This window comes from Takifugu flavidus, chromosome 20 (assembly GCF_003711565.1).
Source record: "Takifugu flavidus isolate HTHZ2018 chromosome 20, ASM371156v2, whole genome shotgun sequence".
Taxonomy (NCBI): Eukaryota; Metazoa; Chordata; class Actinopteri; order Tetraodontiformes; family Tetraodontidae; genus Takifugu; species Takifugu flavidus.
The window spans coordinates 11,771,765-11,787,661 of record NC_079539.1 but is presented as its reverse complement, the minus strand read 5'-3'; the positions used below and the strand labels follow the sequence as shown (position 1 = coordinate 11,787,661).

The 15,897-nt window shown below is 44.2% G+C and overlaps 1 protein-coding gene across 18 annotated transcripts in view; it reads right to left on the bottom strand.

Moving 5' to 3' along the window:
* LOC130516790 (transcription factor 4-like) overlaps positions 1-15,897 on the bottom strand; it is a 128,606-nt gene that overhangs the window by 14,264 nt on the left and 98,445 nt on the right. For all 18 annotated transcript variants that reach the window (XM_057018033.1, XM_057018036.1, XM_057018035.1 and 15 more), the window contains 7 exons: positions 8,328-8,433; positions 7,550-7,698; positions 6,841-6,988; positions 4,498-4,568; positions 4,313-4,391; positions 1,898-1,977; positions 1,265-1,474 (listed from right to left, as the gene is read on the bottom strand). In XM_057018033.1, the coding sequence (XP_056874013.1) occupies positions 1,265-1,474; positions 1,898-1,977; positions 4,313-4,391; positions 4,498-4,568; positions 6,841-6,988; positions 7,550-7,698; positions 8,328-8,433 (843 nt within the window). The remainder of the gene's footprint in view (positions 1-1,264; positions 1,475-1,897; positions 1,978-4,312; positions 4,392-4,497; positions 4,569-6,840; positions 6,989-7,549; positions 7,699-8,327; positions 8,434-15,897) is intronic.

The window sequence follows — 15,897 nt, the reverse complement described above, 5'->3', positions numbered from 1 at the left end:
ACACACACACACAGAGACACACTCTACCACAGGTGCTCTCCATTTAGAAAACAACACTTCAAAGTAAATACTTTAATTAAGACCAGAGAGGGGGCTTGTGGGGGTGGGAGCTTAACCCCATGGTAGAGCCCCCTACAGGCTGTTGTGTTCATGACATCTGATGTCAACTGTTCTTCACGGACCTGATGGTTGATGCTGAGTTGCTGGTGCGGTTCAGCCACTGACACATCTCTCTTGTCTCCCTGAATGTATGTGTGTGTGTGTGTGTGTGTTTCCATTGCTTTTATAATGCTTTCCCTCCTCTCTTCATTTCTCTCTCTATCTCACATGTCACGCAGCTTTTTAAACCCTCATGTTGTAAGTAAAAGGTGTAAATTGAATATGGAAAATGCTACTGTTCTTTATTGAACCTTTCTGTTTCCTTCTTTGATGCTCTGCACTTCTGATTCCATGAGCCATTTCAACCACGTGACAGACATATGAGTTATCAATTATTTTTAATAATTGTCAGCTGCTGGTCGGAAAGTAAAATGCTTCTCTTATTTCTGCCATTCAACCACCAGTGGCACGACTGGGCTGCAAAACTTAGTCTGAGAAGCATCTTTGAATGCTGGCAGGAACACGGATCGCCCGACCTTTCTGTTTAAGATGGTATCCAGCTCCTTCATATTCATATCTTCAAAGAGCCAAATGCCTCCATTTCTTGTGCTGCTGAGCAGATTTTCATGTATTTTTTATGTAGTTTTTTCTTCAGGTCAGGACTGAAGTCAAAGTTAACCTTGTTATCATGATCGACATGTTCTAGTAGGTAGATTTTGGTCAAAATGTGCCTGTTTTCTAGAAAAAAAATTACATTTTTGTTTTAAAAATGCAGCATTTAGCACAGGCTACCGTTCACAAGAATTGAGTGAAAAAATGGCTAGAAAAACAAAAAATCTTTGTGTGATAATAAGTCAAAGGTTGACGATATGGATTCGTAATACGAAAGTGAAAAAAAAATACTACATGTAATAAAATCCGTGAAGCATGTTTCAGTTACTTATTTTCTTAATTACTTTCATTTACATAAATATAGATTAAGGTAAAACAGAATTAATTAAGCCATATAAAACTTGTGTGCCACTGCCTTAACACCACACAAGCACTCAGGTACTTCTATCGTTGTGAGGACTTTCATCGCTATAATGCATCACCCAAATTCACACACACACACACACACACACAAACACACACACACACACACACAGAGTGGTGGAGCTCCTACCATGAGCGAGTGTCTGCTGGCTGACAGCAGTCCAGTCCCGTACCCGCTCCCCAGAGCACCCATGGCTCCATTGTGCGTATGTGCGGCCCCGATGAGGTTGTGCATGTCACCGTGCCCGCTTGTCATTCCTGTGGACGGTCCCACCGCATGGCTCCTCAGCACGTGGATGGCGTCGTCCAAACGCTCCAGACGATCCTCGATACGACTCGGCTGCGGAACAACGCAGTCAGAGATGACTAGAAGCTAACTTTCATGAGTCAGCCCATTAATTCATCTGATTTTTGTGCCTGACTTTGCAGCTGCCTCTGAACACAGCCTGTGATATCCTGATATATTTCTGTAAATTCAGAACTGACTGAAATAATAATGTAAAAAACATGGCTTAATATTTAGAATAAAATAAGTCCTGAGTGCAAATGCTGTCTGGAAACTATAAAAAATCACATGAAAGGATCCGACTCATGAGATATTCCTGAAACAGCGAGAACACGTTTCAGGTTACATTCAGTCAGCCCCATAAGCTCAACAGTCGCAGAATGGCTAAGAAAAAAATCCAGTTGAACAAAAAGATCCCAGCTGTGTGAGAAACCTCTGCTGGTTTAGGGACATACAGCATAAGTCATTAATGCTAACCAGAGAGTGCAGCGGGGCCTCGTAGTTCGGTGACGACGCTCCCTGTCCGCCATTCCTGGACCAGACAGCTGAACTGGCAGCTAGGAGAGGAGACAGAGCAATGAAGAGGAGAGGTGGACACCTGAAGGCTGCTGGGAGAACTTTACAGTTAGAGCCACAAGGTTAGCAACATTCTGTCAGAGTCTGAGCTCAGGGGCTCTTGCCTCAGTGATGCATGCTGGGAGGAACATGTTGAACTGAGACAATAGGTGGAAATCTGTGATGAGAGCACAAAAAAAGAAGCCGGTCTGCATTTATATATGTACGAGGGAGAGAGAGACAAAACAAACCAACTCATATCTCATAACAGAAATGCTAATTTTTCTGCTTTGTTTTTGAAAAGTGGCTGATTAGCATGGGCCCTCTGCAGAATAAACAGGCTTTGTGTCTCTGCTCTCCTTTGCTTTGTGTTGTCCACTGCTCTGAAGGGTTCTAGCTGGATCGACAGGACTCATTAACTGGTAGAGGGAGGACAGACGGAGACTCGCGTGCGTGAATAGGAGGCTGTGAGTGATGCCTTCAGGTACACGGACGCCTCTCACGGCCTTTAATTCTGAGCTGAGCTGGTTTGTTTCCCTGGAACAATGTGACTGTGATGGAAACGAACTTGGGACGGACCGTTTAATAATTACATCACTTCTGTTCAGCTGCAGAGGGGAAGAAGTAGTGACTGAAAGAAATGTTTGAACAATGGCAGGAATCAAGGTGTATTAGCCAGGACAAAGTACAAAAGCATGTTTGCAGAGTCCAGCTGTCAAAGTTGATGTTTCACCTCATTTTCTGGCCTCCTATAAGCAAAATGTACAGCTGTGCCGTAATGCTGACTACTGCAGGGAAGTGCTGATGTCATTCCTTGGAACTCAGTCTTTCTCTTCGGCTCACTGTGATCCTAGCGAGAACCTAAGCTTGAATTCGGCTTCATATTCTGCGAGAACCCACAGCTGAAAGTACGATTGCACCTTCCAGATGTAGCAGCTCACCAGCGAGTGCAGACGTGCACTGATGACAGGGATCACATGGGATTTATTAAAGGGGTTGAACCCCGGCAGTCTCAGTCAGTATAATAATTCTAAAGTAAATTGAATTTTAGATGTTGATTCGGAGCCTTGCCTCCACCCAACAGGACATCACAGTCTGGAAAACTACAAAGATTTGTCATCAGGGCACTGGTCACGACTGTTGTCCTTTCTCTGCGTCCCTTCCACCGTCCATGGGCCCTCTCTCTTCCTTTCCTGGGGCCTCAGCTGCCCTAAGCCCCAGTCTCTCGCTATAAGTCTGATCTCATCTTATTAGCTTCTGCTTCCCTCTTTTAAGTGTCTTGCTATTTTGTCTGACACGCTTTACTCTCTGTTCTTCTTTATTCATATTACATGCCCATTTCCATATGCTAATTAATGAATAATCACCTGGGTACATTCATGTGCAAATACAAATAAATGTGTATATTAAATGGTGGGGCAAATTATTCCAAGTCCGACAGTGTAAAACACCCTTGTAGAATTAGCCTTGGATATCAATTTGCATGTAGTTTGCCTTTAATAGCTTCATTTCTAATTTGTAAAAAGTGGAGTAACTCTGACATAATGATAAACACCAATTAGGCTATGGTTTAGCAGGCAATATCCCAGGCAGCTATAATGAGGAGGAGGAGGAGGAGGAAGCAGGGAGGGAGCTCATGTTTGCAGAGCCGGTAGGTTTGTGAACAATATGTCGAAGTAGTTTTTGTAATTAAAGCTATCAGTCAGTGGGCGCGGCACAGAAAATACCCGATGTGTATGCACAGCAGCGGCAATTACAGACAAATCTGACACAATTATTATTAGGAAAGTCATTTTTCACTTTAAGGAGAAGAGGGCTTTTCAAAAGGGGGGTAGCTGGAAGGAAGAAGAGAAGCAGCAGAAAGAAGAAGGTCATATACACCCTTTCAGAATAAAATTCTATTAAAAACACACTAATTTAGGTTACTACATATAACCTGCTTTATCTCCTGTCCGTTGCCTTTCACTTCCCAGAGCTGTAAGTCATGGAAACAAGTCCTTTAATGTGACATAAAGGCATTAAAAGTCTGAAGTCTGTTAAAATCTGTTTTTAGTCACATCACAAATGAACCTGAGTCAATACTGGAATATGATGGAACTGGAAACAACCACAGCGTCTTTAAGACATCCGTGAAATCCCTGCTCTCAACTTTCCGTGCCACCAAGACACGAGTTTACTTGTCCTTTTCCTGACTGCCTTATCCCTTTTGAGGTCATGGGGAGACAAACTTGTGAAAACAACAATATCAGCAAGTTTAAAATTCTCCTCTTATGGCTGTCTGCTTGGCTGTGACCCAGTCCAGAGCTGATGATGCGGAGGTTTGGAGGGTGAGTCTACCTGTGAGGGAGGGTGGGGAGCCCACTGGGGTAGAGGGGTTGGAGGAGAAGCTGTTGTTCGTGTGGTCCGGAGAGTAGATCTACGGAGAAACAAGCAAAGAGCACAAGTCAGGCCGCCGCGTAGGGTCGCTATTACACCGGTGAAACACCCAACAGGTCCGTGTGCATGTGTGCACGTGCACTTACGGATGCGAGTGCTTTGCCCAGGGCGTCTCCTGTCTGAGAGCTGCTGGCTGCCGAGCTCTGTGCACGGTTAGCTGTGGGACACACACACGCGCACACACAGAAACACATACTTAACGGACAAGAGAATGAATTTTTATGAATAAATACTTCACTACCGCCTCTTCAAGCTAGGCAGGTTTTAAAGGATCCATCTTTAAGCTTTTCTCAGTCCATGAATCCACGCAGTATTCAGCTCCTTTACAGCTTTTATTTGAATTTTCAGACCTGGACGAACCGATGCTGAACAAACCGGTGGCTCGTGATCACAGATCTGCTCGTATCGCACTTTTCAAAAGGATGTAAATTATTTTCTCGGACACTCAAAGTGATGACGGATGAATGTGCATTGGGAATTCCACTCATGACATCATTACTGACACCAGTCAAATGTTGCTGTGAACGGCGGCGAGGGCGAGGGCTCAACAGCCGTCCACATTCATCTGCGTTTAGTCCTCTTTTCACTGGCTGTCAGCGCGCGCCAGGATGTGTTAGTGTCTGTGCAGGAACTCACTCTGGCCTTCAGGTTTACCAGATCTGTTTCACACACTTACAGAGCACGCAGGCTGGACAGGAAGGAAGTGACCTCACTGGTCCAGATGAGCGCCCACACACCCACACACACACACTGCTCACAGCTCATCTCCAATGGTTGAACCCAGATGGAAAGTTTACGCTCGCACACACAAGTTAGGATGCACAGCAAAAACACATGTTTTCATGGCAAATGAATCCATTAGAGAATTTGGCAGGAGTGGACGTCTTTAAGCTGTGTGTGAAAGAGAGAGAGAGAGAGAAAGGGAGAGAGAGGGAGTAAGACAGGGAGAGACAGAGAGACAAAGGGAGAGAGACAGGAAGCAGCATATGTTTTGGGGTTAAAGCCTCATGTCTCACTCACGCCATACCACTGGCCTAGTAAACCATCCAAGGGATTACTGTTACCAACACACACACACACACACACACACACAAACACACACACACAGTCGATGCATAATTTACAACATGTGCAGGAGAAAATCTTTTTCATAAATGAGAGCTTACAGCCACTGAGGAGGAGCGCATTCATGAGATGAAACTGATTTACGTGCGTTTGCCGGTGCCCTATGCTTCCTTTACTTTATCCCGCGTCCAAATTACACAATGTCCATACATTTTGTGCATATACAACATTCAACAGCTGTTGGTGCACAAGAAATCAGAGAACTTGTTACCTCTCGCATAAAACGGACCAAATTACCATATCTGTGCTGTGACAGACAAGATTTAAAACAAAACTAATCTGGAGCGATGGACCTGATTAAAATAGTAGGTGCCTAGCAACCATTACTGTTTTTTCGGCTTGAACAGGCGGCTGCTTCTGCTCTCAGTCATGACTGACATGGATCCACAGCAAGGAACACTCACTTGTTTACAAGTGCAAAATCAGCTCGAACAAACACGTGTCAGTTTTTTGGCTTTCCAGTGTTACTTAAATTTATCGAAATAATCTGTGCTGTGTTTTCTATTAATTTCATAGTGTGTTTACAGTCGTGTTCCCTTGCCGGCATGTGTTTGATACTGTTGTGGAATGTGGGATATGTCATTCAACCAAATCTTGAGCCTTTTCCCTTGAGTGTAAACTGTCATTTTTCAGTGGTTTAAATCATCTGAGTGTAATCATGGCAGAGCGCGTGTTGCTCTCAGAATGGAAAGGATTGATAATTTGGTTTTACAAGCATTTAGTGTTCCTGTCTTAGCTATTTGGATTCTACTAAAGCAACATGAGAACCACAGCTGTTGCTCTGTGATGGAAAAATCCATCATTTCAACAGTTAAACAATCCTGAATCCCAACAAGCTTTGGAGTAAAAATCAGCAATGGAAGGTTTATCAAAACGAGCTTGAGATACGAGGAAGCAGAGCTCTGATAGGAAGTCACGAGTTGAGTCTCAATGGCAACCTGCCACGTTTGACACTTTGCGGATTTTGATTTGAAGAAAGTCAAGTTTCAGTTGAGCTGAAGGTCAAGTAACTCAGAGTCAAGTCCAAGTCATCAGTCAAGTAGCAACGCTGAGCCAAGTCCATGTCTGCAGTCTGAAGTCACAGCTCTGAGAAGTGTAAAAAGCCTCCCTATTAATTAAACCCACATCTGACTTCAGATCAGTAAGTGCATCCCACTGCAGCTGTGTCATGCTACGGCCTCAGAGCTCAATGCTAACGTTAGCAGCTAATGCGGTTAGCGTCTGGCAAAGCAATCACAGTCAGCAATAAAGCTCTCTTGAAGACGGGGGCCGTCAACCCTCGTGATGAGCAGCGCGTGTCTTACCCATGATGCTGTCTGTGCCATTGGTGGCAGCTGTGCAGGAGGCGGTGCTGTAGTGATTTGCCCCGCCCCCACTGCCACCTGCTCGGTGGAAGCTGGACATTGGTGGAAGGCTGGAGCTGATATCTGCAGACGAGTGTGAGGGGTAGCTCTGCAAAGATACAACAGTTTAGACTGACATATACGCTCTTTTATTTGCTGATCACTCACTTTTATGAGGCTGGAAGATTCTAGGCTGACTAAAAGATTCACAGCTTCACATTTGCTAACAATTATCAAAGTGTCATTTATTGTCAAATCCTTTTGGAAGTCCAACAGACTTTGCAGCTGTTTGTTGCTTATATAATTGCCTTTACAAGGGTTTAAATTCTACACCTTCCAGTCACCACTGACGCACAGCTTTAGTGTGGTTAATCACTGTATTAGCACAGGAAGACACGCATGTGTCTCTGCAATGACTCAACATTTCCATAACAGAGTAAACTAATAGTTTCACTTTTAACTTTCATAAATTGCCACTACTACGATCTGGGCTTGAACATCTAAATATTTAATCCCCTCCGCCACTGTTTGGTCCTCTAAGTAGACAATTGAACATGGAAAAGGGTTAGCTAATTAGCTGAGCACTGCTGCTGTCAGTCAAATATTGCACTATTGTACTTGGTCCCTGAACGCACCACCGTCGTCACCCTTGTGTTATGCTTCTGCTCACCAATCTGTCGTGAGGGTGAATCCCACAGTAGGAGGAGCTCTGGGAGGGGCCGTGGCCCGAGTTCCCACCACCAAGCATGCTGCCATGGTAACCCTGCTGGCTCATACTGCTACTACTGCTGCTCCAGGGATCGCCGCTGTGGTGGCCATCTGACAGGGAGACATCCAGAGGGAAAGGTCATGCTTCAGTTTCATCTCGGTGCAACTTTACAAACCCACTCAGTGCGTCTACGTTTAGTTGGATCTGACCCCCTCGAAGCAGTAACCTGATTTCAGAAGCTGCCTCTGTTCTCCTGGTTTAACATGGTTGGTGTCTGGCAGTTTTGTTTGCAAATGTACATGAAATAAATCAGACCCAATGAGAGAATCCCGTCTCAGGCTAATGGAAAGTGTGGGTCACACCTGCAAAGCTAATCTTTCAACATATACACTTTGTTTACTGGAAGAAGCTGTAGGAGTCTGCATTTATAAGGCCCAAACTGGTAAAGAAATGACCTTATTTAGGATTAAACATAGCATAAAATATACTACCAATTGATATGAACTCTTTGGGGGACACTTTGGGGTCATTTGAAATGTCTTTGTTTATTATATTATCTATGTAAAATTATTATTCGTTTCTACATGTTTCTCCTTTCTTGGAGGGTTGGGATCTATGTCGGGACATCGTCATCTCACTGCTTGGAACAATGTCTACTACAAACTAGAAAAACAACAAAAAATATGATTTCACTGTTTTGTATGCTGATACTAGAGAGAGCGAGAGAGAGGTAGTGTACCTGGCATGAAGAACGAGCTTGGGAAACCAGAGCTGGGGGGTTTGGAGGAAGGATAGCCTGGTGAGTCTCTGTTATAGTCGGCTGTGCTGGCAGACGGTGCATAAACCTGGAACAAAGATAACAGGACAGAGCAGGTCACACGTCTGTCCATCTCAGCACAGAAATATGGCATCTTACACAATTTGGAAAAGCAGAGCACACTTTTCAGTCATCAGCCATTTTCTTTACTATAGATAAACTCTTAAAATAATTCCATTTTCATGTTATTTTTCAAGTTATCACGTGTTAAAAATGCTAAACAGGGCGTAACATGGGCCGAGTTGTGAGCTGCTCATTGAAGCTACATCAGTCGTGCAGCAAATATGCAGCTAAAGATGAGGATTCAGGCGCGACGGCAGCCTGTCAGCATTCAGAACAAGCCACATTGTTCCTCAGCAGCACAGCGGCTGCATGAGATCACAATGCCTGTGTTTGGTCATGGCTTCAACCGGGGGTCCCCACAGTATGCCTCTGAGAGTGAATGTGTGTGTGTGTGTGTGTGTGTGTGTGTGTGTGTGTGCATAGCGTGCGAACAGTCAGCCATGACGCGTACACGCACCGCATGACGCAAGCCCCTCAACAGCTGTTGAAAACGCTCCTCTTGCCCCCCCAAATAACTGACATGAAAATGAGAAACGTGCACCACAGCTCCACCTAATCTAGCTCGATCCTCTACAGCAGACATGGATTACTTTGTTAACTCAAGATTATTTGCATATGGCTAGAACACAGATGTGAGGAAACTAAGAAAAATGGGAAAAAATCCCAAATATCATCTACTTCCATCGTTCCATGTGAGAGATGATTAGAAACAGGAAACAGCCTAAAACACTTTTTGTAAAACATAAACACCCCAAAAGTGCTCATTATTTTAACTGAAGCTTTCAGTTCCCTCTTAATTCAGCTCACTTTGAATTATTACTCGATGTGTGCCTACAGCAGGTAAAACTAAAGCAGCCAAACTGCAAAAGCAGATCTTTAGCATTAGCATGCTCTCCTGTGAGGAAAGGACTGTTCATTTAATAAATACAACAACGTCATGCATCATTCCTGTGTGTATGGTTATGAAATAAGCCTGAAATCTTAATAATTCCTAAAAAAGATGCTCTGATATTCTGTATGTGGTGTGTGGAATGGCTAAAATGATCATATTTTATTATTTACAGCTGAATTTTGTAATTCTCAATTAGAAAGTGGGCACATTGTATATTATACATGTATCTATTTAATTATATTTAAAAAACAGATTTTAATCTCTCCATATAATGTTATTTGTCATAAACTCACATATTAAATTGGGACTGTATTTATTATGAATTATTTTCATTTGGATATTGTTTTGATTGCTTTGTCATGGGAAGGGGGGGGGGGGGGGTGCTGGAGTTGAGGGATTGGTACCTTGCTCAACGGAACCTCAGCATTGCTCCAAAGGTGTTGTGGCACCTTATCCTAGCAGAACTGAGCTACACACACACACACACACACACACACACCACACACACCACACACCACACACACACCACACACACACACACACACACACACACACAAACTGTGGGTATTGGGACTGATCATTTCAACGACCAGGTGGTAAAATAAACGCAACAATTTCGCAGTGAATCGTGAAAATTCTACAAACAAAAGTCACACACATGCATGCAAACTCACACACACACACACACACACAGAATTTAAAAAAAGAATACACGGATGTAAGGTGCTATAAGGCTGGTCCCTTTCCCACACACACACACCACACACCACCACACACCACACACACACACAGTATCTGGAGATGTCATTAGAGCCAGAGTAACCTCCCCTCAAACTTCCTCTCCTCCTCCCTTGTGACAACATCGTTTGCTGATGATAAAACCACATTTATTGACCAAAGTCTTGTGAGGAAACAAATAGCTTCAGACTCGAGGAGCTGCTGGTGAAAAAGTCCAGTCCAGAACTTTTCATGGACTTTGATTTAAGCTGCTGATGAAGCTCTGTGATTTGTGCATTGTTGTGATTGTGTTACAGACAGAAACAGGTGCAGAGTGTGTCCAAGTCTGAGGAATGCAGAGAGACATAACACACACACAGACACACACACACACACACACACCACACGCACACACACACACACACACACACACACACACACACACACACACACAGACAGACTAGTATCAATATTCCCACAGTTAGTGAAGTAGATCACGGTTCAGTCTGAGCCACTCCTGATACTGGTGTGATTCCTTTGACACAGGGGAACCAGAAACCTGTGAACCGCCTGATGAAGAAATTTATATTTTGAGACGTGTCCTTTGCGTCCCCCCTGCTCAGGACACTGCATACAGGAACCTTCACATTCATGGTTTAATGCATCGCAGCATGAACCTCACTGATCATCTGCAAGCATGTCGGGATGGAAACATCCCTTCTTGGTAGAAAAAGATGGGAGAAAAATCCAATTGAGGTTATGTCTGAAGACAGGCAGCACACAAGTTCCGAGAAGATCAGAGATTTCATCAAAGTCTCTGCCTGCCCCGCCTGGAGCGAGGAGACAGGAAAACAAAGACACATTCCAGTCAGAACGTATTCCTCATGGAGTTACAGGCAAAACCAATCGGACCCAAAGCTGCTGTAATCGTCTGACCTGCACCAAAGGTGATACTGTAATAAACACTAAAGAAACCCACAAACATCTGGAATCAAAACACAAAGAACTCTTAGGAACGGAGACCAATAGGACAGGAATAGATTATGGGAGTAATCGGAATAATATTTGGCAGCAGTGACAGCGCTGCTGGGTTCTGTTCTACAGGAAGTAAAACACACGAAACAAACAAAAGAAAGATGGAGCAGCGGAGAATAAAGGGACCCTTTTTGTAGTTGTTTAGTGTTTGTTGCTTTTTGTCTCCAAATGTGGCGAGCATGTGTTCAAGCTCAACTTCTGAAGGACACCAGGAACGATGAGAATGAGCAGAACACGAAAAAAGGAGGAGCTCCTCTTCCTCCTCTTCCTGTTCTTCTTCAACACTTTTTTGCCTTACTAAATTTTTCCAGATTCACATTCCAGCTCCACTTCCATCCCATGCAGGTCATCAAATTGTGATGATTCATCATGAACCTCTTGCATCCAGATGTGCACTGTAGCCTTTGGGTCAATGACATGCAAAGCCTTTCCTGATGTCCGGCAGCTTATTTGATGTCCGTTAATGACACTCAACATTTAGGCTTCATGAGTCAATTCTATGTTTGAGCTTTAGCACTGAGATCAAGCAGGTCATTCCAGACAACATCCCTCTGAAATTCCCTCTGAAGGACTCTTGAACTTCCACTTAAATGGAAAACACCGGACTGCTTCTGGTGTGGGATGGCGAAAATGCAATGGAGAGCCATCGTGTTATAAAGTGTGATTGACCCTCCAGAGAGCCTGGGTTCCTCCGCCGGGTGTTACTCTTGTGTAATTGGCTGTCTTTAGTCAGCAAACTCATGTACCATTAAATATGAATCATTGTGGCAACTGCTTTGCAACTTTGGGCTACAAATGTTAGCATGGTGTAGAACTATTCCCATGATTCTCCTCTGCTCCTGCGACTGCTGCCTCTCTTCTCTTTAGCTACCTCACCGAGAAAAGGTCTCACCTCTGTTGAATCTGGGCTGAGGACATGTTGATGCATGGCTTTCCTACATGGCCTTCCTAAACTATTCCCAGGAAAAAAGCCACCTGTCAGCAGACGGTGAGGGCGGACTGAGGAGATACCTGGCAGTGGTGCAACCCAACCACGCCTCAAACCCAGAGCTTCAAGAGCATCTGGGATGGGACATCTTTGACAAACTGCTCGCTAAGAAAGTCAACAGGCTGGACCACAGCTGAGCCATCGGGACCGAAGAGCTCACATACGAGGTATCTAATTATGGAAGGAGCCTGGATCCAAAGTCCATAAGGTGCCCAAAACAAGCACATTTAAGAGAACGCTCGTGTAAAATAAAGAGTGGCCGTATGACCAATCAGCAATGTTGCTGTCTTGGTTTCACTCTCTCATTGCACACACACACATACAGGTTGCACAGCGCTGTGGGAGCCACACACACACACACACACACACACACACACACACACACACACACACACACACACACACACACACACAGACCACGCTTCATCCGAAGCAGATGTGCTGGAATGCGAACACTCAAAGGAGCAGTCACGAAACCTCTTGACAGACACACATGTACACATGTGCATGTACACACACACATGTGCATGCACACACACACACTAACGTGCACACACATACACACAGGCAGCTGCACCTGTGCCTGTCCAGTTTTTTTTTTTGCTTTTTCCCTCTCTCCCTCCTCCTGGCTGTCCTCTGTCCTCCTTCATTTCTCATCGGCTGGTTTCACTTAAATCTCATCCCAACACACCTTCACACAAACAGTTTAACACCACACTGATTCACACGTGCACACAAAGGGTGAACACATACATTTCTGTGAGAGTCTGAATCAATGCGCCAACGCGTTTAGTATTAAAAAGCTCAGATTAGCATGTATCTATCTCGTCCCTCTCTTCTCTCCACCTGTAGAGGCGTGACACATGCCCACTGACCACTCGTGCCACACCACTCTGAGCTAATCTGGAGGCGCACGTGGGAAAGGAAATCAAACGTGCTATGGAGGGATCAAACGTATTTGGGGGCGAGAGGGGGGCTGTTTTTTAGATGTATTTTTATAGTGGAGATCTGAGCCACGGCCTCGGAATCCTCTGAAGGTTAATTATGCTCCTGATTTAAAACACATGGTGGCGTGTGTGTGTGTGTGTGTGTGTGTGCATGTGTGTCTGTATGCGTGTGTGTGTGTGTATGTGTGTGTGTGTGAAAAAGCGGAAGGAAATCCCACCCACCACCTCTGAGCCGAGCCCTTTATTCTACCAACCTGCAATTGCACTAATGTGAAGCAGATGTACACACACACACACACGCACGCACGCACACACACACACACACACACATGCAAACACACAAACACATCCTAATTGACTCCATATGATCCAGTACTGGGAAATGGAGGGATTAAGAAAGAGGAAGAAATGAATAAAGAAAGTAATGAAAGAGAAAAACAGCGGAAGGACTGAAAATGATCTTAATTTAAAGAGAAAATATCACCATGATCATTACATGTGATAGACAAGAGCAAAGAAGGAATAAGTACTTGCCTAATATACCAAAGTGTGTCCTTCCCACTCACAGTGACTTTCAAGGACCACAACACTTTCTTCAACTCACTTACAGTCACGCACACACACGTACGCATACATGTGCAAGCGCGCACACACACACATAAACACATACAGTCCACTTGTCTTCACTCTAATCAAGCCACAGGAAGCCTCAACTCCACGGGGGAGAGTGTGTGTGTGTGTATGTGTGTTTCAGCATGTTGCACCTGTGACTAAAGGGGGTTCATGTTACTCAGACAGAAAACCCTGTGGGGGTCCATGAAAAAAGGGAAAGACAGCTAGGCAGAGGTGTGACACAAGTGCGCGCGGTTGTGAATTTTTATAATTTACGTGTGCGTATGTTTGTTTTAATATGCGCACTAACGTACAGAGGACGGACTGAGGGAGGGATGGAGTAAAGGTGATTTCTGACTTCCCGTGTTTTCCTCTCTCAGACAGCAGACTGCCTATTTATTATTTACAGCTTTTCTCAGTAATAACCCAGTTAACAGTTCATCTTGTGTTCAGCCTCAGTCACCGCGGCAACACGGCATGCTGCTCAACAACTGTGTCCTGATTTTTGAAGTCACCTCTGGGTCAAACCAGTTCAGTTGGGATGTTGGCCTTGTACAGTAGGAGGGTAAATAATGAAGGGAATAACGGTGAGGGAGAGGCTGGGTTCCTAGAAATCCACAGATTAGGTGATGAACAAAGTTGCATCTCCATGAAAACAAAATGTGAAGTTGTTAATTATAGAAAAATGAAACAACAAGGAGGGAAAAATGGGGGTGCAGCCCGAGTCAGTTTGGTTCTGCGGTGTGTTTACACTAAAGGCTGTAAATGAATTCAAGATGGTGTCTGGTCTCTGCCAGCAGCCACACCATCAAAGAGTCAGACTGCCAGTGAAGTCACAGCGCTGTAATTGACCACTAATTACAGCGGGAATATACGCGCGTTTCCTGTGGCCGTATATACAGTGAGCGTATGGACTCAATGTGTGTCACCAAACCAGAAACCAAATTTGCTCTACTGTAGGATACACACACAAGACCTGTCAAACAGTCCTTTCAATCCAGCAACTGACTGTTCTTTTAGGGGAAACCAGTAGAGGGTCACAGCTGGGTGGACTGGACAAACCACTGGTTCCCTCAGAATTCCTCCAAGGATGACCAGTTTGCTTCCAGCAGCACCACAGATGAGACAACACTGGGTCCGACTGTGGAGCACAGGCAGGTTCAGGGGAACAAAGATCAGTGATACCTGGGGGAAGGGGGCGTATTTAGGTTCTATAGGAAGACTGACAATACAAAAAAATGGTTCAGGAATTTCAGCTTAAAAAATCTGGTAAACAAATATTTATCAGTTTAAAGAGGCATGAATAAAGGATAAAATGATGATTAAAAGGAGAAATTGATGGCCAAACTCCAGAAGTAAGACCGCAGCCTTTCACAGGCTTTCACTGTGAAATTGATGTGGCTCTTATCTCACCCTACACACACACACACACACACACACACACACAGACCTAATAATTGTAAATCTGTGTATCAGAAGATGGAAATAACAAATTGCACTGGGGCTTTTCGAAATTCGATGACTGTGTCCACCTACACACTCCCAATTACAAACAACTTAGTTTTGCCAGAGGCCAGTATAAAAAATAATTAGGTTAAAACTGTCGGGTCCTTTGTGGAAAAAGGGGATTGGAATTGTTGTAATTGAAATCACATTTCTGTGGAGCTGTCAAAACAGTTTTAGTCTATAATGAACAAATTGAAATTAGTGCCATTTATTTTGAGCCGGCGCCAAAAATGGTGGCATTCACAACAAAATTACACAACAATCACAAAGAACAGCTAAGAAATTTTGCCTTTTTGCAACAAGGATTTATATAATATTAGAAAATGTAAAGTTTGCAGAACTAGAACCTAATCACAAACTCTGGAAGCATATCTGTGCCTGGAAGAGTAAACATCCAGCATCCATGTGTGTGTGTTTGTGTGTAAAATCATTTTTGTTGCAGGTGATGAGTCTCTTCCACACCTAATTTATTTGCCACCCACTTTTCCTTCTTTGTCACCACACGTATCTTTACCTCCCAATTTCCCTTGATTTAATTACTGCCACATGCTGCCTACCACCAGCCATCGTTAGCAACAGAAGCGCTATGACCAACGCAGTTCTGACAGTCCAAATGCAAGAGACGCTGCGAGTGAAAAAACACACTTAAAACACAGCCGAACGCGTGGAGGCACGCTGCTGAACAAACAGAGGAAGAAGACAGCTGAGCAAACAGCACGGTATTATAAAACT